The following is a 22904-nucleotide window of genomic DNA, read 5'->3' as shown; positions in this document are numbered from 1 at the left end:
TCGTGAAACATAGCACGTGTATGATTGTGTTGTGATGCTGTCTGTCTCTCCTAGATCGCCGCTGTTACATAATGTTTTTCTAACTGAGATACGAAATCACAAGCTGATGCGACGATTGTCGTTTTAATCCCACCGAGATATATGACATTGAAAGAACAGTTAATATCTTGAAAGTTATTGCTCGGAGTGAGCCACGTATCCCAGGTCTGGGCAGATTAAATCAAATCTTGGTTGGGCCTATCTACGGTACGGCAACAACAAGCCTCCAGCTGTGCAAGAATATTAATCCCTCTGTTTTAATCTGCCTGAGCAGGACGTGATCCAAGCCCTGGCTCGGAGGCCATCCAAGGGTACAGAGGTACGCTGAGGGACAGGTTTGATGACAGTTTAATGATAAGCTATTATGAATCAGACATATGTTGTGTGTGCAGGACAACAGACAGAGGCTGAAATCTGTCTGCTCCAGAGAGAGGAGCAGTGCTGGGTCCAACATGACATCTGGTGATGGCTGCGATGGAAACGACAGCATCTTTCTGCTGGGATTTATCCACTGCTATTATGATTATTTGGGCCTTATGATGTTTATGTGTGCATAAGTAGGGACGGCTCCAATTCAGCTCAGAACAGCACGGGTTTAAGGAAGGAAGGCCTAAATAGTGGGGATTATTCTGCCTCTCTCTCTCTCCCTCTCTGTCGCTCTCTCTTACCCTGTTTTCCAGCATCACTCGCTCTCTGCCTCTCACTTCTGTCCCTGTCGCTGCGATGACCACAGCAGGCATGACCACCGCAGGCATTCACCGAGGCTTCCTCAGGAAATACGGTAGGCCGACTTTCATCCCCTCGTCTACGTTCACCTCTCTGCCTTCGTGTAACGAGTGATGGACTGTGTTTATTTGCCTGGCTGTTGTTTTTTTTTTGTTTTTTGCACTCAATCTATATAGGTCATTTAATTTCAGTGAATTCACCTGTCCCTATTCCCTGTTCACCTGTGGTACACTGCAGTTTGTACTTGACACTTGACACCATGTCTGCAGTACTGTTTTTTTTTTTCACAGTCCATGATTGAACTTTTAAATACTCAGCAGAGCTCATTAGGCTGCTGATTTTACACTGAACGAGGAGGGACGGTGTCTCAGATCCGATCAGCGCTCCAACTCTCCAGATGAGTTATATGAACATGAGAGTCACTTTGTGTGATATAATAACTCCCAGATGTGTTTTTATAGAATGATGAGATGTTCGCTTCAAAAGCCAAGACACGATTCAGGACTCAGCCAATGTTTTCATGTCTCTGTGTTCAGTTTACATCTGTTTTATATCCACTCAATTTGATAATGGCGTCATGATGGCTCAGGGGACTGATGCCGAAGATGCTGTTTACTAGCAATGTCAGCATAATAATATCATTATTTGTTATTATCATTCATTTTTCTATCTATCTATCTATCTATCTATCTATCTATCTATCTATCTATCTATCTATCTATCTATCTATCTATCTATCTATCTATCTATCTATCTATCTATCTATCTATCTATCTATCTATCGGTCCATCCATCCATCTGTCTTTTGCTAAATCCACCTGTAATCCTCTGTATGGAGAAATGGAGCAGGTCTTCCACATCCATCAACATGTGCTCTCCATCTATTATCATTATTACACAATGGACGGCTGTCTGGGACACTTACAATCTGACGCCATCATGCGTGTCCCGTCCTGAAAACTAAACTAAGGGTTAAGGGTTCTCTTTAACAGATACACACTCACACTCAAACCCCTTTTGCAATAAGAAAAGTTGACTAAAAGTGGATTATTTCCTATAGGGTTGCCCTCGATGTCTGACAGAGAGATATACATTATCATTATTTCCACGAGGCTTACACACTTTGATGCTGCTCTGAACACTGTCGTCTTATTGTCTAGCGGCTTGCTTTTGCCATTGAGACAATTTCATGTAAATGTTGGGAAGAGGCCTTACTTGGAAAGTAAGTGTTTATCTCGTAAAGATACACTAGATGAGCGGAGTAAACATAGCCCCATACATAAGTAGCTCAAGACAATATATTTCACATGGCAGTTCTTTTTCATGCTGAACCAAAAAGGAACAACACCAAAAGACAATGATCGAAGTGGTCCAAACATGACAAACTCTCCACTATAGCACCTGTAAACTTGGCAGTAATTCTAAGTATTGATAGATAATATAAAGCTAGCAAATGTCTACTGGATGGACTGCAGCTGTAGTAACTGCGAGTGCTTGTTTCTAACATCAGCATGTCAGCATTCTCACTGTTTGCACATATGGAAACTCCATTCCCCATGTGAAGAAAAGCAAATTGCATATAATTATATATGATACACATGTGAATATCTAAATATCTCACGTGGATATGTTTTTTTCATTCCATGTAAAGACTTTATAAACCTCTCCTGTACAGATTATCACATCTATTGTCATTCATAGTAAATTTAAACCTGTGTGACTTTTACCATAAATCTGCAAAAATAACAAAAAAAGCACAAGAAATAAAAATGAACAGACCCTTCCTTGCGTACATCTTCCTCTGCTGCAGGGGGCTTCATGTTTAAGCAGTGGAAGGAGAGGTACCTTGTACTGACCTTGGAGGGGAGCCTGCTGGTGTGCCGCGATGCAGAGTCTCCACCTGACCAGGTGGTGGCGCTACAAACCAACTGCGAGTCGATTGCAGAGGGACCTGCAATTCTTGACCTGCCCAAGTTGCCTCCAGGGGGCAGGAGGGACTGCTGCTTCGCCCTCATCCTGCCCCAGAACAAGTTCCTGCTGCTTCTCACTGACAATCCTGACGACTGCAAGTGAGTCCTCCCCCTCCCCTACACACACACACACACACACACACACACACACACACACACACACACACACACACACACACACTGGAATTCAAAAGTCCTTTGCCCCAGTCATTATCAGTTGTGTACTGCACCTGCTGACATATTGACACATATAGATAGATATATTTAACTTTATGAGTCTGATGGCGGTGGGAAAGAAAGTATAAAGTACTTTATTGTTTCTTATGGCTTAATTTTCCCTTATTGTATTTGTACTGAATGTTCATGAAGATCCAATCTCCCTTCGGCGATAAATAAACAGCAGATAGGAGTTTAATCTACCTCAGAACTGTCCCGACTGTTTTTTGCACATACATAATTGCACAGATTTCAGATTTGCACAGTTTATTATTATTACTATTATTGCTGCTCTTTGTTATCTATCACATGTGCCATGTATAAAAGTGCTTCAAAAGTGCTTTACTTTGATTATTGTATATTTAAGTTGTATATATTTCTTTATCACACTGTTGTCATTCTGTGGACAGCAAAGGAAGAATTTCACTGCATAACTGAGAACATTTTTCTTTACTGTGCGTATGACAATAAACACTTTGAATCTCTTGAACATGCAACAAAAATAATAGAAAAGAGCGTTCCAAACAATATAATACTATATATATACTAATATAATAATATAATGCTTTTCCACCCACATTTGCGGATATAAGCAGGGTTTTTAAACGGATCTACCCGCTAAAAATCCCCTGCTGACCCCATCCCCAATGTTTGTTTATCTGAAGATTTACGTCGTACGTCACCGACGTCCTGTTTACGTCATGAATGCGCCGGCAACAGCCGTAACAGTAGAGAAAACAACAATAGACCCATTATTAAAGAAGCGTTTATAAAACGAACCCTCGATTCACTGTCACAAATTGATCATATTCAGTCCAAAAACATTTGGAAAGTCCAGAAGAGCCGCGCGACGACATTATTTATTTCATCCGTTACACCGGAAGTTAGCCGGCTCAGGTACGTTGATAGCCCGGAAGTCGAACTTTTTTTTTTTTTTTTTTTTTTTTTTAGCTCCAAAACACCACTTAGCAACTTTGATAGGAATGAACTGGATCCATCTCCAATTCTGTGTACAGTAATAACAAAAACAACCTTGGATATTTGCGTCTCAAACTCTTTCTTTATCTACGCGCCACCACCGGACGTTGATACACGTCATCACTACGCGCGGCGGAATTTTACACGATCTGAGCCTGATCTGAGCGGGTTGGAGTGTGATTTTTTTTTTTTTTTTACGAGGGGAAAAAGATTTATAGCTGCTACACGTGCTGGAAATGGCGTCTCCTTTGGCCCACTCACTCTCAGACATGTTTACTGCTGATGGTTATCAGCTCAGAGCAGACCTGCACTTTCTCTTGTTTTGTCATAACCATCTACCAAGTTGGATGTGGTTCAAGTATAATGAATCGTCATTTTTATCTTTGACAGTTTGTGGCTGAACCTGATCAGGAAAGTGAGGGAGGTGAGTCATCAGTTTTGGCTTTTGTCGAGTCATGCTGACTCTTCGGTAATCCTTGTTTTTGTGTTTTCATTGAAGCACCTCAACCCTCTTTTGTAGTTGTGTGTTCATGTGAAATTCTGTGTTACTGTTAATACATTATATGATCCTTTCCCCCCCTTATTTTCTAGGGTGTCATGTCTCCCCTCACCCTCCAGAGACGTTGCAGCATCACTCCCTGCATCACCGACAGAGAGCCCCTGCCTGACTCCTTCAGTGATAAAGACCCCGGGTCTCCCAGGATTAGTGAGGGCACCCCTCCGCTGACTCGAGTCACCGAGCGGGGAGGCTCCTTCAGAGACCGAGGCCAGAACCAAGGTGCGCTATCAGCTCATCTGTGGTTACTTTCATTGGCACCACTTCAACAACAGGATGCATTAAAAGAATAATTAAAAACACATGCAAATTAAGAAGCACATTCTCTGGCATGAAGGAAGCACACAGAAGTATTTTTACCCACAATAAGTAAAAGGCTTCTGAATTAAAGTAGGAGTTCATCAGTTTTTTGTTTTTTTTTAGCATTTTCAGAAAAATCTTTGTTTTGTTACTTGCAGTGTTTCAAATGTTTAATTGTTGTGCATTTAATGTCAAATGGATGACAGTTTATTCTTCATCTGTGTATTTTCCGAGCTGATGCAGTCGGCTGTTTGCTAACATTGATCTGCTTAACGTCCAGCAGACAACATGGAGTTAAATCATAATTGTTTCCAATATAGTTCTGGTTTGGCAGCCCAAGTCCTGTGATGCATTTCAGAAAAGAAAATCTCTTTAGTATAGTTCTCTTCCCTTAACAATGAGCAACAAAAGGCTAGAAGCACTGCAAAGGTGGGGTGAATAACAATTTCAGTCAATAATATTATCAAAAATATTACTTTCTGAAGCATCAGACAAATAATGCCATTGCAAGCTGGCCTCTCATTCACTTTTGATAAGCTTAAACATGCATGTGTGAACAAAACTAGATATTTTAAACCAAAACATAATCTTAACTTTACTCTGAACAATTGGTGTTTTTTGTTTAATCTAACCAGGATTTAAGTGTTTGCAGAAACAGACAATACCCAAAATCTTGTCTGGCAGTTTGGTTTGACATTGTTGTAGTCTCATCTCATGAAGTGATAATTTACTGCTACTTGATCCGACACACATCCAGGAATCTTGTAAGAGTGATGGATATTAAGCAACAGTGCTGGTTAACGACAGGGAAAAAAACCCCAAACAACACACAAACGTAATAAAATTACGTATTTAAAGAACCATTTTATTAATATTATTTTTCAAATTGCTCCTCAGCGAGTGCCCCTCGTCGTTCTCTGCGTAGCGTTTCTGTGGCCCCGCCTCATCGCATGTCGGATTGTCTTCGCCACGGCAACAGCAGCGATGCCCGGGCAGTGAGGGCGGTGTGCCTGCTGATGGGAGGCGCAGCGGCCTCCTCTGCGCTGGGCTACCTCAACTCCTGCTCCCCCTCCTCTCCCCTCGCCAGCAGAGGCCCAGAGATGGCCCACGGTGCAGGCGGCTTCTCCGAGCTTTCCGCAGGAGGTTCCTTCCACGCCTGCAGCCAAGACGTCGACTCCCCACACTTCAACAGCTTCGACTTTGAAGGAGACTCCGACTTCGATGCATTCGACTGCGGAGGCTTTGCTTTTTAGTTTTGACTGGAAAGGGAGGGAATGTGTTTGAAAGACCTTTTAGTCTAATAAAAATCCCTCTGCTAGTTTTCCTTTATAAAAAAGGGCATTGTTATTAATTAACCACTCAGTTTAATTATCTATATGTCTAATTTATAGATTAATGAAGGTGTTCTTCCTGGCTTTATGCCCGTGCTCCTCAGGTAAATCATTCATGATTTTGGCTCCTCTGAACACTGTCTGTCTGTGTTGTATCAGTCTTTCCATGCCACAGGACGGCACGAGGTTGAGCAGTATAATGATTCCAGACAGCCATGCAGATATTTATGAGGACATTTTAATCTCAGAACTTTTAACACTTATTTTTCTCCACTGTTTGTCTCACCACAAAGTTAATTTTGTACTTTTTTAAAAACATTTTACCTCTGTGGATATTTTTGTCCTTATCCACTTTCTTTCCGTTCAATTTGCACAATTTCCTTTTCATCCACCATCTGCGTATTCTATCATCTTATAAGAAATGCAGTCCGAAGGTGAACTCCAAATAAATCCTGCTGTCAACATGCTGTGTGTCTTTCTCTCTGCATCCATCTGCTGTTTGTTAGCTGCTGTGAAGCGCGAGTACCTGCTGGAAGGAAAGCCTGGTGGAACAACTGCTGTCAGATTCTTGCTGGATTCAAGTGATCATGAAAGTATAAATAAAGAGAAATGTTTATTTTTCACACAGATGAAAATAAATTGTTGACATCCGAGAGAGCATTTCCTAACCCAAAAAGATCTTTCCGCTTCATAGTCATTTTTGATAATCTTTTCCGAATGACTTCTTTCCACAAACATCACTAGTGTTTATCATATCATCGTTCAATATTGGTTGACTGCCAACCAGACCAAACAGCCACCTAGCCTTTCATTTTATGTTGTGACAGCACAAAAAACACTTTTAGGTTGGGAAAAGTAAAAGACACTGGTCTGCTGCGGACACGACTAGAAATTATCCATGAAAGTCAGCTCAAATACATGTAATGTGATTTTGATATGACGAGTAATGTACCGGTGTCCATATGTTATATATGACACATACACATATAACATATCCGTGGTTTGCAAAATTTAAAATGACAAAAATTTTCCTGGTGATGGAACTGTGTATATTTTATATATTCTAAGGAAATTAGCAAAAGCATGTTCAAATTTATTCGCATCTGAATTCACCTCTTGCAAAATGTCATTCTGCTTTCAACTTTGCATAAGAAAATGTGACAAAGGTTGAGTTCAAATCCTTAATCAATGGAATCAGTGTTTTCTCTCTAGTCTTTGTTTTCTCTGTATCTTAATGGCTTCCTGAACAGAGTGTGTGTGTATAAAGGGCAACCCTGTCTAGGTGTGGTTGATCTGAAGATCTGCAAAAGCATGAGTGGATCGAGGAGCAAACAAATGAGAGAGCACATACATTCAAATTTGTTTTTTTTCCAAACAGATTTGATAAGAAATGAGATGGAAAATTCAACCAAAAAGACAACAGTTAAACTTTACATCTCAAACAAGTGCAAGCAAAATCTCAAACTTCTTAAAAAGGAATACATTTCACATAGGAGCTTTCAAGTTATACACACATGCATCTACTGAATAAATAAGATGTTTGGTGGATGGATGAAGCAATGAGTTTGCAGGGAGTGAAAGATATTTTAATTGCTCAGCACAAATCAACCTAATCAGAGGATCTATAACAATATTCAGGTCAGGGTGCACTGAGACAAACAGGAGAGTCACATGGCTCACCTGTAGCCTAGTGCAGCGCTCCTGCCAACTCCCTGTTAAATATAAACACAAATCATCTATTTAAGCTCATATCACAGAGTGAGAGTCAGTGTAAAAGAGACCTGCAAACCAGCGAAGCTCCCAGAGGTGTGAAGAGCATTATGGACCTTTCTACCACGCTGATCTTAGGAGGGCTAATCGTAGCTCTGCTGTGGTTGGTCAAGGTAAAAAACAGTAGGAAGTATCGTTTGCCTCCAGGACCCACAGCACTTCCTCTCATAGGAAACCTGCCACAGCTGGAAAAAAATGCACCTTTTAACAGCTTCCTGAAGGTGAGCTGGGAAATTAATCTCTTATTTGGTTATGAATGCCACTCTGAATTGCACGTTAACCTTTTACACAAAATGAATTGTCTTAAAATCAGGATAATTGTTGCTCTATGAAATCTTGTCTTTCTGTAGTTCAGCAAAAGCTATGGTCCTGTGATGACCTTGTACCTGGGCTGGCAGCGGGTTGTTGTTCTGGTCGGATACGATGCGGTGAAGGAGGCTCTGGTGGACCAGGCAGATGACTTCACAGGCAGAGGGCCGCTGCCGTTTCTGGTCAAAGCTACCAAAGGCTACGGTAACACAACACACTTCAAATCTCTGTCTTCTCTGCAGAGGGATCAGTATTTTCTCCTGGGTTAATGTGTCTGTATACACGTGGCTTCTATTGCATGTTTCCAAGCACACATCTCCTTTTGTCAGGTTTGGGGATCAGCAATGGGGAGCGATGGCGGCAGCTGCGACGCTTCACACTGTCAACCCTGAGAGACTTTGGGATGGGACGTAAGGGTATGGAAGAGTGGATCCAGGAGGAGAGCGGACACTTGAGAGCTCGCATACAAACACATAAAGGTGTGTTCTTAACTGTTGCTGTGAGAGCACATGTTTCACTGGAGGTTCATGGTTGCGTAATCTGTCATGTTTGCACAGCCCTAAATCACAGCTTCAGTCCCAGATAAGTTCCCTCGCCAGTGTCTTAGCTCAGCAAACTTAAACGAAGATATCAATTCATTATTGAACACAGGAAACTTATTAATCAAACACCTCTAGACAAACTAAAAGTAAATAAACACTTCATGCATGTCTGCACAAGAATACTGACAGTCAAATAGAGCCTTAATAAATACCAAAAACTGTATGATGGATGAAAATAATTGTTGTGAAAGCTTTGTTTGATCGCTTGATGCATTTCTCTCTCTTGTCTTAGCTCCACCCTTTAATTCTTATCTGTCTCTGATGTTTGTAAAGTAAACACACAATATGTTAAAACGCAGAATCCTGGACAGAACTAAGACCAAACCGTGCATTTTAAACTCAATTTGAATTTGGTCAAATAGCACATGTGATTAATTGTGATCAACTTATCAATGTGAATTCAAATAATAGTTTTATTGAATGTTTTTTTTTTACATTCTGTATTGATCATAACAGGTTAATGATTGAACAAAGTCTAACAACCAGAATTGAAATAGTTGCCTCAGAGAGACCTTCGCACCAGACAGAGAGTAGATTTCTACAGACTCGCACGACTTTATGCCAAAAGTTGTGCTTTCAAGCTAAATCCTTTAAAAACATTTACATGGCAGGACCCAAATCCCAGTAGTTAGTGGTTTGGAACGGATGACATCAGTCTGTTTAAAATCCAAATTGAGCAGGAAAGTGTTCAAAGTTAAAGCGTTTCGCTTTTTCCATTTTTAAATAATTTGCAAAGTAGGTAAAAACATTTTCTCAGTGGGTTTTCTAATCTTTCTAAACTCATATATTCAATCATATCGCTGGAGTAAATGCTACAAATGTACTATTCTGCAAACCACCGATATGATGAAACGTTACTTCAGCTCATGAACATGTAATATGAACATGATATGACACATAATTCAGAAATGTTGATATAAATTAAACATCGGCAATCTGTAGTTAAAACAACACTTATTCTGCCGACTGTACTGCACTTTTATTCTGCTTGTAAGTACTTTTGTGTTTTGCTGCAGCCAGACCATTCGACCCCACGTTTTTGTTGAGCTGCACCGTGTCCAATATCATCTGCTGCATGGTGTTCAGCCAGCGCTTCAGTTATGATGACAAGCAGTTCCTTCGCCTCCTCAACATCATCGCTAACGTTTTAAGGTTCAACAGTGGCCTCATGGGTCAGGTAAGTGGATGTGAAAAGTCAGAGTATGATGGTCTTATAAAGAAATACAAATACGTGTTTTTTTAAATCTGTTTTTCATATGGTATCCTTATATCATCTTCACTGAATATTAAAAGAGGTTATCCTGAAAAAAAAACTTTGGAATGATTGCAGCAACATGTTGATGTTGATCCCTGAGAAGCAAAGCTGCAGTTTGCTCTGTGCCTTCCTTCCACAGATGTACAACGTCTTTCCCTGGCTCGTAGAGCATCTTCCCGGCCCGCAACATTCAGTTTTTGCCCAAATTAAGGGGTTGAGAGATTTTGTTGAGAAGAAGATCCAAGAGCACAAAGAGACACTGGACCCCAGCTCCCCGAGAGACTATATCGACTGCTTTCTTATTCGAATGAATCAGGTTGGAATTAATTTTAGGATAATTTGCTTTGTTAAGGGAACGCTCCCTCATCCTTTGTGTTTCATGTTAAAACTCCTCTTTGTCTGTTAAAATGTTTTCGTTAGAATACCTGAGTGCTGAAACATGTTCTCTGTCACCTGCTGACTAATGTGTGTTTTCAGTTTTTTGGTTCTGTCTTTGGCCCCTCTGTCCTGTCAGGAAAAGGACATCCCCACAACTGAGTTCCACCATGAAAACTTGGTCTCTACAGTGCTGAATCTGTTCCTGGCAGGAACAGAAACCACCAGCTCCACCATAAGATATGCCCTCAGTGTGCTGATCAAATACCCCGACATACAGGGTAGGTCATCCTATTTTACCAGCTCTTGACACAAACTTCTACCTTGTAACATATATAATTTACAGAGTAAAAATAATTTTAACGTTGTCCTGTACAGAGAAAATGCAGAAGGAGATTGATAATGTGATTGCCCAGGACCGTTGTCCCAAAATGGAGGACAGGAAGTCCCTCCCCTTCACAGATGCAGTCATCCATGAGGTGCAGCGTTTCCTGGACATCGTCCCCTTCAGCCTCCCTCATTATGCACTCCACGACATCTCTTTCAGGGGTTATACAATCCCCAAGGTATCCTTGATTCTACTGAGCCCCTAAAGTCTGAAAGGGGATCATTTTCTATCTTGTGCACGCAAGATAATATCACCTTGTAAGACTTTAGGGGCTTAATACAATTCGAAAATACCATATTCATCAGAGAAACAAATGCATCATGACTCTAACATGATATCTTGTCTCAACAGGACACTGTGATTGTCCCCTTGTTGCACTCAGTGCTGAAAGGAGAAAAGGAATGGGCGACTCCCTGGACCTTCAACCCCCAGCACTTCTTAGACCAGAACAGCAACTTCAAGAAAAATCCTGCGTTCATGCCATTTGCTGCAGGTAAAATAAAGTCCTCAGTCAGTTGATGAAACCAGCAGTTAAAGGGTTAATCCACTGATTCTACACATTAACTACTACACATTCTGTCTCTTCACAGGGAAAAGAGCTTGTGTTGGCGAGTCTCTGGCTCGAATGGAGCTTTTTATCTTCCTTGTGTCGCTGCTGCAGCACTTCACCTTTTCCTGCGCTGAAGGCCCTGACAGTATAAACCTCATTCCAGCGTTCAGCGGCTTTGCAAATCTACCTCGCTCCTACCAGATCATCGCCACGCCGCGGTGAAAAGAGGAGCTCCACTCAGACACACTTATGTTTGAAGTCTTCACACGGATATTGCACAAGGATATCACAGGGAAATTGCTTGGGTTACAGCTGCTCCCATTCAAAAGCCCAGAAATATGCAGAATAAATAAATAAATAAATGTTATTGATAATAAAAACTATACTTAAGCAAGAACAACAAAACACAAGAATCTTATCTCAATCTAAACCTTATGAATCCTCTTTTCTTTTGGTTTGGTTATTTTTGCATAAATATCTTTCTTTTGTGTGACTTTTAATCATTTCTTGATTCTAATGTTTAAAGTTTTGAATATGCTGCCTTACACAACAAAATCCAAATTTATTACTACTATAAAATGCATTGCTAAATTACTCCTGTAAAAATATTAAATCCTTTTATATGAAAAGCAATAAAACAATTCCTTTTGTGGAAGAATTGTGTGAATGTAATTTTTTCCCCTTTATCTTTAATATGAAATGATAAACCATCAATATTCTGTTATTCTAAATAAGTCATTTGGAAGAAGAGCTATGAAACAAGGAGCTTTGCCCAATTACAAATGAGATGTACATTTTATGAATCACAAATTTAGATTTGCCTCAATGAAAACCTCAAAAGTGTTCAACAACCTGAGTACCTTGATTATATATGGATCTTGCTCCCAGCATGGACATGTTACAGACAGATCAGCAAAAAAGTCACATATATATAAAAAATACAATGAAATAAAATGCAAACATAAGCACATTGTGAAACGAAAGTGAGAAATTCCCGTGTTTTATTTGACACATAGTGCAAGACACAACACACAAGTATTTTTATGCATTAAAACTAATTCTGTTAAAAGTCAAAATTTTTATGGCTATTCGGTTGAAGATTTTTCCTCTTTATTACATTAAACGTGGAAATTCACAATGTATTTGTGTAACAGCCATTTTGAAACCTCACATGCATGACAAAAGAAAAATGGCTGTTGTTCCTAGCAACAGTTGCTATGCTGCTGTGTGGGGGGAGGGACTAAGGTTCTAGAACTTCTCTGATGTATGACCTAAGGTTCTAGAACTTCTCTGATGTATGACCTAAGGTTCTAGAACGTCTCTGATGTATGACCTAAGGTTCTAGAACGTCTCTGATGTATGACCTAAGGTTCTAGAACGGCTCTGATGTATGACCTAAGGCTCTAGAACGTCTCTGATGTATGACCTAAGGTTCTAAAATGGCTTTGATGTATGACCTAAGGTTCTAGAATGGCTTTGATGTATGACCTAAGGCTCTAGTATGACACGTGAACAGAATGTCTTTGATGTCTGACCTGATAAAATATTTGACCAGGTTTCAACACACGCACATTTGGTTGTAAACCTCATTACTGCTCAGACCAGTACGTGGAAACTACGCTTTGTCATTGGGAGACGAATCACACACATTTTGTGGTAGACTTATTTTCTGCTAGTGTTAAAACTCAGACTATTACGTGGAAACTACGTTAAGTTACTGAGAGACGATTCAAAGATGATCGATCAGAATCCAGCTACGGGCAGCATGGAAACAACAGCCACACAGGACACAACTCAGACACAGGAGCCATTTGGCACTGATGCTTATCGACCACAGGTTGAATCCTTTTTTCAAAGGATGACACCAGAAAGATGGCGGATGCTGAGTTTTGGTACTCCTGATGAGGCCACAAAGATTATGCTGGCAGACCTGCTTTTACACATAAGTACATCTGTGAGTAAACAGTTGCTGGCCCATCTTAAGAGACGTGCAGGTGTGACTTTGGACAGTCACACACTAGATGCGTACAATGTTACCGACGGACTTACTCAGACTTTCGCTGAGACTCTGGGTGTTTCAGATCCAGTCCAGTCTGCCAGCTCGAAAGCGTTGTCAGACTTGGTTGACAAAGAGATCTCAGAGTCCGTCAACTCTGCTCTCTCCTCTAGTGTGGACAGCAGGGAGCACATCACTCCCCCCAGCAGACTTAACACTATGGTTGAACATGCCAGCAGAATATTAAAGGCATTCGCAGCCAAGATTAAGTTTTCTTCCAGTCCTGTGTTAGGTGGACGGAAGAAGGATGAAAAACTTAAATCTGCGTCAGTCAGTCAGTCATCACTTGAAACAGTGGAATCAGACGGCCAAGAGAATATCTCATCAGAGGACAGCTTTGTGAGAGCAACATCTAAAGCTGCCATGAGAATAATTAGGAAAGAGCTGGATGACATTGCAGAACCTGTTTTGGATGACGTGTCGGCATGTGAGACGCTGCAATCCGGAAGCTCTCAGCAGATTATGGCTGTTGCAGATGACATCGCTGAGCTGATTGTTGAAAAGACTGCAAGTTTGGAAGAGACAGGCTTTGCAAGTTCCAGTCCAAAACCCAAACAGCAGCAAAAACTGAAAATAGTGTGCAGCAAGATAAAAACCTTTCTTGCTAAGAGTCTTGCCAGGGCCGGCATTTGTCGCATCGCAGCAAACCTAAAGGCACAGTTCCTTCAGGACACGGACGATGACAGCAGTCAGTCGTTGCAGTCGCTCATAGATAGTATTGACTCTTTAATTGAGACAGACCAGAGTGAAAATGATGCGGATGAGCTGGCTTCGATTCCTTGGTTCGAAAAGATTTCCAGCGGTGAATCCCAGGAGGTCACACGGGAACTGAGTGATGTCCTCTACAGTCACCTCACAAATGGAGACACCCCCGAGGTTTTCCAAGAAATACAAACACCTGGGGCACAAACCTGCTCGAACAGAGAGGTTGCCATTTCACGCTCTGTCATGTACGCTGACATAGAGATGCAAGTGAGGAATTTTCTAGCCCTAATGAGCTGGTGGCTGTATACTCAGAGTGACAACCACAGTCAAAGTGTGACACGGACTTTATTGTACCAGATGCCAAAGTCTCCCAAGACAGCCTCCAGAGTTGAGGAGACACCAAAGGTGGTACAAAACAAATTGTCTGTCCGACTGCTCGTTGAGATGGTGGTTTGGGACACATTCGTCAAAGTCCATGTGATTCCTGAAAAAAAAGAGGACATCATTCAGCGTTTATTTAAAACCATATGGGCTAAGGTTGAAGGTGCAGATTTATACATCAAATCGTTAAAAAACCTCAGAAAGGCAATTTTTAAAGACCTGTGTTTAATTTCAGGCAGTGCAGAGACACTATTGCTTGCACTGAATATGGAGGACCCAATAGTTGATAGTTGCATTGCACTGATATTTAAAGATCACTTGACGACACCACCAAAACAACCTTGCGCCATCAGCAGGTTCTTCTCCTCTGTGGGCGAATTCATCTCCAAATCCTTCAGAGGTAGACGAAAGATTGGTGTCCTGCCTACTGACAATTTTCAACCTGTGTAAAACACGGGGTTAGGCAGAGAGAAATTGCCCCCACCTTCAAAGATCATCTGACGCCACCACCAAAACAACATAACTGCATCATCTGCAGGTTCTGTGGCCCGTAACAGCCTGAGACCTGACGTGACATGGGGTTTACTCCGGGATGCTCCGGTTTCTCCCACTTTCCTTGCAACCATGAAGCTGATGGGGGCTTTAAAGCCCTCAAAAGCTAATTGGTAGCAGGAGGCTACCTTGATGTCCAGGTTAGCTTAAAAAAAACAACTTCTTTTCCTACTTTCCATAGGAAATAGACAATTGGAAACTAGCCCATAATGGCCTGAGACCTGAGCCTATCTGAATTTGGGTGTTTCTTCTGTAATGACATGGGGTTTACTCCGGGATGCTCCGGTTTTTCCCACTTTCCTTGCAACCATGAGGCTGATGGGGGCTTTAAAGCCCTCAAAAGCTAATTGGTAGCAGGAGGCTACCTTGATGTCCAGGTTAGCTTTAAAAAAACGTCACACAAAACTAAAAATAACAACTTCTTCTCCCACTTTCCATAGGAAATAGACAACTGGAAACGGAAAGAAGGAAACGAAGAAATACAAATATTAATAAACAGTGTTTCAATAAAAAAAAACTGAAATGTTAATTTATTACTTCTCTCTCTCATCATTTGTTGTCAGAGTAACTCTGAGGCTTAAGTTTTGTAGATTCAGTTTCACTCATGAATTTTGTTTGTGAAGGAAATACAGAAAAAAACATTTGCATGTGAAAAGCACTTTCGACTACCAAACAAGCGATTCATTTTCATGTCAAGATTTAAGATTCTAGAGCTTCCTGCTCCAATATTATGGCTTTAATATTATAAACTACGTTTTAAGTTTGAAATTCATCCAGACCCATGAATACATTTTGTGTAATAATGTAGTCATGTGTCAAAGTTGTCAACAGAGTGTTGCAGGGATTATGTATTATTGTAGGCTAACCAGGAAGTTAGCATTCCCCTGGTTCCACTGACAAAAAGCCTATGGCTATGGAATATAATTATCTCTGTGGAAAACACAGATTTTAGATACTTTTTTGCTAATTTTGTTCATCAAGATAATCTTCATAAATCCACCTCTGTGTAACTTGTAAACTAATTGCTAGATGTTAGGTTATAAACAAACATCTGCAGTCTGGAGTTTTGAGATAAAATGGATTTAGCCAGAAAATTTAAATGATACAGCTCCCAGAGTAACTATCCCTAGTAACAAACAATACTCCTTCATTTCTCTCTGGCTTGGCCCAATTCTTTCCTTTTACAATGCTCCCCGTGGCTCTGACTGGTTGTATTCTACTGGGAACCATTGATTCTTGAAAATCAAAATTAGGGCCACTGGGTGGAGCCACAGACAGTGGATTTATACACTGATGACCTGTATCTTATTCTACTGTTAGATCATAATGACAATTTTGGCAAATATAATAAAAAAAATAGTTACAGTCTACAGCTTTAAACGTCACCACCGCCAACAAGCGTTGTGCTACTCAATTACTATACATCTTTCCTTTAAACTGATCAATGCACAAGTTGTAAAGCTTGAAATTAGAATAATTTGTAAACTAAGTTAGCTTGCAAAGATGGACTAGTGACCGGTTTTAGGTAGACATATCTTAGATAGATAGAGAGATAGATAGATAGAGAGATAGATGTATATATACATAAACTGCCTCAGGTGACTCCTATTTGTCCACTGTAGTAATCTGGTATTGATTTGGATTCAACTGACATGAAATCTCCTAAAAGAAATGATGCATTTTACATTTACAAGTTCATATAAAATAGAAGAAGCACTAAAAGCCAATAACAACATTGGTGTCCTATCGGTGCAGTGCAGAACTACAGTTCGGCATTGTGTAAGTCTCACTGGGTCAGAGGTTTTACTTAGGGACCACAACAACTTATTCTTTGAACGACACAAACTCCTCCTGCTCAGTTTTCGTTGGCTGCAAATCAGCAGCAGGACAACCAGGTGAAAAGTTGGTCACGTGACAAGCAGCAGCAGCAGCAGCAGTCACAGCTGTATGTCAGCTGTAAACAGGTGCTTTCTCTGAAGACTGCGACCCTCGTCAGCTGCAGGAGTCGGATCTCTTCTCTCGGGCGGCAGCATGGAGCTCTCTGTAACATTCATGTCAGCAGGGCTGCTCGTTGTTCTGCTGTGGCTGCTGATCCTGAAGAGCTGCAGACAGATGTGTTTACCGCCCGGACCCTCGGGCCTGCCTGTCATAGGAAACCTGCTGCAGCTCGACAAAAGAGCTCCGTTCAAAACTCTGCTTAAGGTGAGACGACACCTCTGCATCTGCACTCTTTTGGCGTATTTAAACTTCTTGTCATACATTGTACATTATCTGATCAGCTTTGTCTACTTTGGCTTTGACCTTAATTCCTTATGTTCATAAATGCCCTGGCTGAGTTTTGCCAGCCTCACTTATTAATAAGAGATATTTAGATACACTGTGCTTTAAGTCTACTTTTTCTCATTTACTTTTGAACTCTTACCTGAGTCTAAGCAGCAGCTCCAGTTGTGTGTTTTTGTTAGTTAGTTGTTGTATGTTTTGCTCCCTGCAGTACAGGTTTATTGACTTTGCTCTGTTTCTTGCATGCCTGCACAAGACACAAAGGGCTGTGTTTTTGCTCTGTTTAACCTTCAGCTCAGTGAAAGCTATGGCCCTGTGATGACTCTGTACCTGGGCCGTCAGCGCATTGTGGTTCTGGTGGGCTATGATGCAGTGAAGGAGGCACTGGTGGAGCAAGCAGATGATTTTACAGGCAGAGGTCCTCTTCCTTTCCTCATGAGAGCCACCAGGGGCTATGGTAACATGTCAACGTGTGATCTAATCATCAAAAATCAATATGTTGGTTTGTTTGTTTTCCCTGCAGCCACACCACACTCATTCTTCAACTTGCCACTTCACCGTAGTTTAAAAGAACAGCTCACCCACAAATTAAAATTTGGTCATCGTCTACTCTCGCCATGTGGCTGGAAAGTCAAGTAGAGTTTTGTAGTCCACAGGACATTTCTGGAACTTCACAGCAAAAACAGTGCTGCGACTTTTCTCACAAACAACTGAAGTAGATGGGGATGTAATCCAAGTCTCCCAGATCCCAAACTGAAATCTACCATTTGTACATCTTTGAAGGTCTGGGGATCAGTAATGGAGAGCGCTGGCGGCAGTTGCGACGTTTCACCCTGACAACGCTGAGAGACTTTGGGATGGGACGTAAGGGGATGGAAACGTGGATCCAGGAGGAGAGCAAACATCTGGTGGACCGCATAAATTCTACCAAAGGTGCAGATGTGTGTGTGACAGGGACTGTGCTGCCTTGCATGTTTGGTAAACAGGGTCATGACTGAAAGGTTATTATTTTGTTCCAAATAAGCAATATTTATGGACTTAAAAATGACTTAAATTAACTGTAGGAGCCAAAATGTGCATCTGTTTTGAATTGTTTACTTTTGTTTAGGCAGTGCACATCATTATTATTACTACTGTTGTTTGTTTTTGTCATCTTGTTATGATTTCAGGTAAGAGGAAGTGGGTTTGGCCTCCACATTATTTCACCTGCACAGTTTGTTTAGACAAAAGAAGGTTGAGTGAGGCCCTATATTTTTTTTCTTTGACCGTAATTTTGATCTACTTGATTTTGATCATAACTTTCGTTAATAAACTCAAGAAACATATCTGGAATTGGACTAAAGTTTTTCATTCAGCGAGTCACAGAAAGGAGCCTGCTTTGCCTCTCAGCGGACTATTTATAAATTAAATAAGACGCTACATTAACTGTAAATGAGGCACATGATATTTACATTTTTGAGACAAATTCTCCAAACGGTGTGAGATACGTTTTGAGAGCGTTTTGATATTTCCAGCTTTAGACAATTCAAAAGATGAATAAAAGACACTGTCCAAGTCATATTAGCCCTTATTAACAGTCACACTGAAGGTGGACTGAGCATTTTCTCCTTTTTTTTCTTTTTTTCTCTCCAGCCAAACCTTTTGATCCCAGCTATTTCCTGAGCGGCACTGTGTCGAATGTGATCTGCTGCTTGGTGTTTGGTCAACGCTTCAGCTATGATGATGACCACTTCCTCCACCTCCTGCAGATAATCTCAGAGACCATCAGATTTGGCAGCAGTCCCTGGGGTCAGGTAGGATGAGTTTTATTTAAACAAGATCTTGGCCGCGATTATAATTAAACTGTCCATACATTTCAATCCGAGCAGCATCACAGATCTTGTCCGCTCTACATCACAGCTGTACAATGTCTTCCCTCGGCTGATGGAGTGGCTGCCAGGTCGACATCACAAGGCGTTTGCCAGAATTGAGGAGCTGAGAGAGTTTACAGTAAAAAAAATACAGGAGCACCAGGACACTCTGGACCCGAGCTCGCCCAGAGATTACATCGACTGCTTCCTCACGAGACTCAGTCAGGTGTGACCATCATTAATTCATCAACCAGAACTAAGAGTCATGTCTGCTTCATCGTCCCTGAGCATGTTGAGCTTGTTTCTTATATCACTCACTGATGCAAATGCACATGCGCCCTAATAATAACAATGATAATACAATAATAATAATACATAGTTAGTAGTTATGTCAGTAAAATGGTTGTTGTTTCATTACTCTAGGAGAAGAATTTGCCCACAACTGAGTTCCACTATGACAACTTGGTGTCGACAGTGTTGAATCTGTTCCTGGCAGGAACTGAAACCACCAGCTCAACCATCAGATTTGGGCTAAATGTGCTGATCAGATATCCCAAAATACAGGGTAGGTTTTAGAGGCTCATGTGAAAGAATATCTCTCTCTATGACTTTCACATCACATAGATCCTCTTACCAAACTTTGTTTGAAATATGTCTCAAATTACAAGATCATTGTAGGTTCACGTTATTTTCAGTGACTTAAGGTAATATACTGTTGCTCTTGACCGCGACTGTGGGTATTTTTGCCGCATGACAGACTATCAAAATAGGTTTTGTTTGCTGATTTACTAATGAATCAATCCATGTATTTTCTCACCACTGTTGCACCAGTTAAACAGCCTTGTTTTTTCTCATTTAAAGAGGCCATGCAGCAGGAGATTGAGACCGTGATTGGACAGGAGCGCAGTCCTTGTATGGAAGACAGGAAATCCCTCCCCTTTACAGACGCAGTCCTCCATGAAGTTCAGCGGCTTATGGATATCGTCCCCATGAACATCCCTCACTACTCACTCAAAGACATCTCTTTCAGGGGTTACACAATTCCTAAGGTATTACTTAAGCTAAGATGGACGACATGAAGCAAACATATTCGGGTCGCCCCCTGGTGACTGGCTGCAGTATTGGACATACAGTAAAACCTACTCTTTCCATGATCACAGATGGGACATGGGTTGAATTAAAACTGAAAACAGGTCAAATACATTTTTCCTGAAAACGGTTTCTGCCTGTTCAAGTGTTTGAACTATTTGCTGCTTTAAAACAAGGTTAAATTGTCATAATTGAAAGCTGAGCCTGGCTCACAATTGAGCTCAATGATGCATCTCCACCGCACAGACTCTGTTTCCAACTGATATAACCAGTGCAACATGGCAGCACCCATTAATGTTGCTTTTTGTACAATGGGAGGAAGTGAAAACATGTCGCCCCTGTTTATATACATCAGTGTATCATCATAGTGTCACAGATGCAGAATATGTGCTTTACCTGATATAATTTCACATCTCAACAGAATACAGTGGTCATTCCGTTGTTGCACTCCGTGCTGAAAGAAGAAAAACTGTGGGCGACCCCGTGGTCCTTCAATCCACAGCACTTCCTGGACCAGAATGGCAACTTTAAGAATAATCCAGCGTTCCTGCCATTCTCTGCAGGTAAATAATTGATTTAATGATCTTTCTCTAGGCTGAATCCTCAGACCTGCTCGTCAAAGAGATTTTAGTTTTTGCAGTTGAGCTCATTTCTATGATTGTTACACTTAGCGCGGGCATAAAATTCAAATTCTCGCCGATTTTGTTTGTTTTTTCTCTCTCAGGGAAGAGGTCTTGTGTTGGAGAGTCCCTTGCACGGATGGAGATTTTCCTCTTCATGGTGTCACTGCTGCAGCGTTTCACCTTATCATGCCCTGAAGGACCTGACAGTGTCGATCTCAGCCCCGAATACAGCAGCTTCGCCAATGTGCCGCGCAGGTACAAGATAATTGCAACTCCCCGTTTGTAAAGATATTTTTCAGAGTATGTATATGTTTTCAGCCCTTGGTTAAGCTTACGACTTCCAAAGTGTGTATGATTTGATTAACTCTGCGTGTGAACATTTCTTTCTCTTGTGCCTGTACATCTAAACTTTGCCATGGCAGCACTAAAGTCACAGGGGCACACACTGGAAATTAACCTCACAATGTAGAAACAAAGTTGCCAACAGTGCTACAATCCTATATGAAAAAAAAAAAATCCAATTACATTTTTAGTGACGAAGACAATCTTCACTGGTTATTGAAATATTACCACGCACACAACAAGGTCTTTGCAATGTACATATACACAAAGATATTCACACTTGAACAGTTTAAGTGATGCCAAATTAATTATTTTGTTTTTGTAATGTAATTTTTCATCATTTATTCTCCTCGTATGGCTTTAAATCATGTCACCAGTATTTTACATTTAAGTACCCAAACCAAATCTACAGTGTGTCATCGTATTCATGAATATTTCAGCCTGCTTCAAATGGAAAATTAAGTTTTTTGTTTTGATAAAGAGACCCCTAGTGGCAGAAATGATCACTTGTGTGTTCAAGCCCTCTTTTTTGTTATGTGACAATGGCTTTTGTCTTTTTGAGCCTGTTGAGATTGTCCCCTAGAAGACACATTACACAGAAAGATCACTTATCCAGTAATAATCTAAAATGATCCCGAAGAGCAGATTAAGTCCCCAAGTTGTCAAATTTGTATATCATTGACACACACATCATCTGTTATAGATACGATAAGTATTAGAAGCCCCTCTGATGTAGTTGTTTGTAATGGCACACTTCATCAAGCTCAAGATACAGTATTACTTTACTTCTGTAATAATATCAATTGCATTTTGTTTACATACTCACATACACATTAAAAATATTGTAATCAAATTTTTATTGATTAAAAAATACACACTGAATGTTTTGTTCAAATTCCACTAATCAGTTGTATCTGTCTTGACGCCAGATTAACTCTGCTTTACAGCCGTTAGCTCACTGATGTATAGCGAGTAGTTACATCTGTAATTTGATGAGTTTGAGGTCAGGTGATCGGTCAAGGTGTGTGTCAACCTGTCAGTGTGTTGATGGATGGATGTTCCAGTGTATCACTGTCTTGTGTCTGAGCAACAGAGTGAATGTCCATGTCAGACTCTGGGGATCGTTGTCAAAGACGGAGGCTGCAATGTCTTAAGAATCCATCAAATTACTTAGAGTACCAACTGTCATGTCAAGTTTTATTAAACCTTTAAATGGACGATGTCAGGAAGTTACACATCATGTATACAGCATTGTATGTTTCTGTATTATATATTCAGTACTTTTTGGTTTTATTGTGCAGCATTTACATCTTATTTACTCAACCTAAAGCTAACTAATGCATGAATTCTATATTTTTAATAAAATGTATGAAAAATAAAGCCATTAAAACACATTTTTCAACTATCTTGCTTAATATATGCATTATAATATGAAGTACATGTTTTTGTAGCCAGTGTTAATGTGCGTAGAGATCAGTTGTTGTCAGTGACATAGCCGGAAAAGAAGAAAACAATAGTACGTTTGTCCAAGTGATGATGGCACACTGGTAACTTTTATAAAATAATGTTGAAAGTGCAGAACCAGGAAGTGTCTTCAACTTGGACGCTTACTGTATTCTTTGGTGATAACACAGTAAGTTTGTAGCCTAATCTGCAGCTGT

The 22904-nt window shown here is 40.7% G+C and overlaps 4 protein-coding genes and 1 long non-coding RNA gene across 5 annotated transcripts; 4 read left to right on the top strand and 1 right to left on the bottom strand.

The window, feature by feature from the left end:
- The first annotated feature begins 439 nt into the window (after positions 1-439).
- LOC119005892 lies at positions 440-6656 on the top strand. The gene is made up of 5 exons (XM_037073980.1): positions 440-820; positions 2576-2834; positions 4320-4353; positions 4521-4707; positions 5683-6656. The coding sequence occupies exons 1-5, from the start codon at positions 763-765 to the stop codon at positions 6036-6038; spliced, it is 894 nt and encodes a 297-aa protein (XP_036929875.1). The 5' UTR covers positions 440-762; the 3' UTR covers positions 6039-6656.
- Positions 6657-7870: 1214 nt separating this feature from the next.
- Positions 7871-12020, top strand: LOC119009243 (cytochrome P450 2A4-like). Its single transcript, XM_037080288.1, has 9 exons — positions 7871-8107; positions 8237-8399; positions 8525-8674; positions 9814-9974; positions 10192-10368; positions 10567-10708; positions 10806-10993; positions 11167-11308; positions 11406-12020. The coding sequence occupies exons 1-9, from the start codon at positions 7937-7939 to the stop codon at positions 11585-11587; spliced, it is 1476 nt and encodes a 491-aa protein (XP_036936183.1). The 5' UTR covers positions 7871-7936; the 3' UTR covers positions 11588-12020.
- A 329-nt stretch (positions 12021-12349) lies between these two features.
- Positions 12350-12867, bottom strand: LOC119009289. Its single transcript, XR_005071681.1, has 2 exons — positions 12637-12867; positions 12350-12605 (listed from the first exon to the last, which is right to left on the bottom strand). It is a non-coding gene; the product is annotated as an uncharacterized LOC119009289 (long non-coding RNA).
- A 65-nt stretch (positions 12868-12932) lies between these two features.
- LOC119009232 lies at positions 12933-15465 on the top strand. Its single transcript, XM_037080261.1, has 2 exons — positions 12933-15199; positions 15437-15465. The coding sequence occupies exon 1, from the start codon at positions 13101-13103 to the stop codon at positions 14955-14957; it is 1857 nt and encodes a 618-aa protein (XP_036936156.1). The 5' UTR covers positions 12933-13100; the 3' UTR covers positions 14958-15199; positions 15437-15465.
- A 1490-nt stretch (positions 15466-16955) lies between these two features.
- Positions 16956-22637, top strand: LOC119009235 (cytochrome P450 2G1-like). The gene is made up of 9 exons (XM_037080274.1): positions 16956-17261; positions 17634-17796; positions 18123-18272; positions 18972-19132; positions 19239-19415; positions 19613-19754; positions 20051-20238; positions 20700-20841; positions 21003-22637. The coding sequence occupies exons 1-9, from the start codon at positions 17091-17093 to the stop codon at positions 21185-21187; spliced, it is 1479 nt and encodes a 492-aa protein (XP_036936169.1). The 5' UTR covers positions 16956-17090; the 3' UTR covers positions 21188-22637.
- Positions 22638-22904: the final 267 nt, after the last annotated feature.

This window comes from Acanthopagrus latus, chromosome 2, assembly GCF_904848185.1.
Source record: "Acanthopagrus latus isolate v.2019 chromosome 2, fAcaLat1.1, whole genome shotgun sequence".
In the NCBI taxonomy this organism is placed as follows: Eukaryota; Metazoa; Chordata; class Actinopteri; order Spariformes; family Sparidae; genus Acanthopagrus; species Acanthopagrus latus.
Note: the sequence above shows the minus strand (reverse complement) of the source record. Positions and strands in the feature narration are given on the sequence as shown.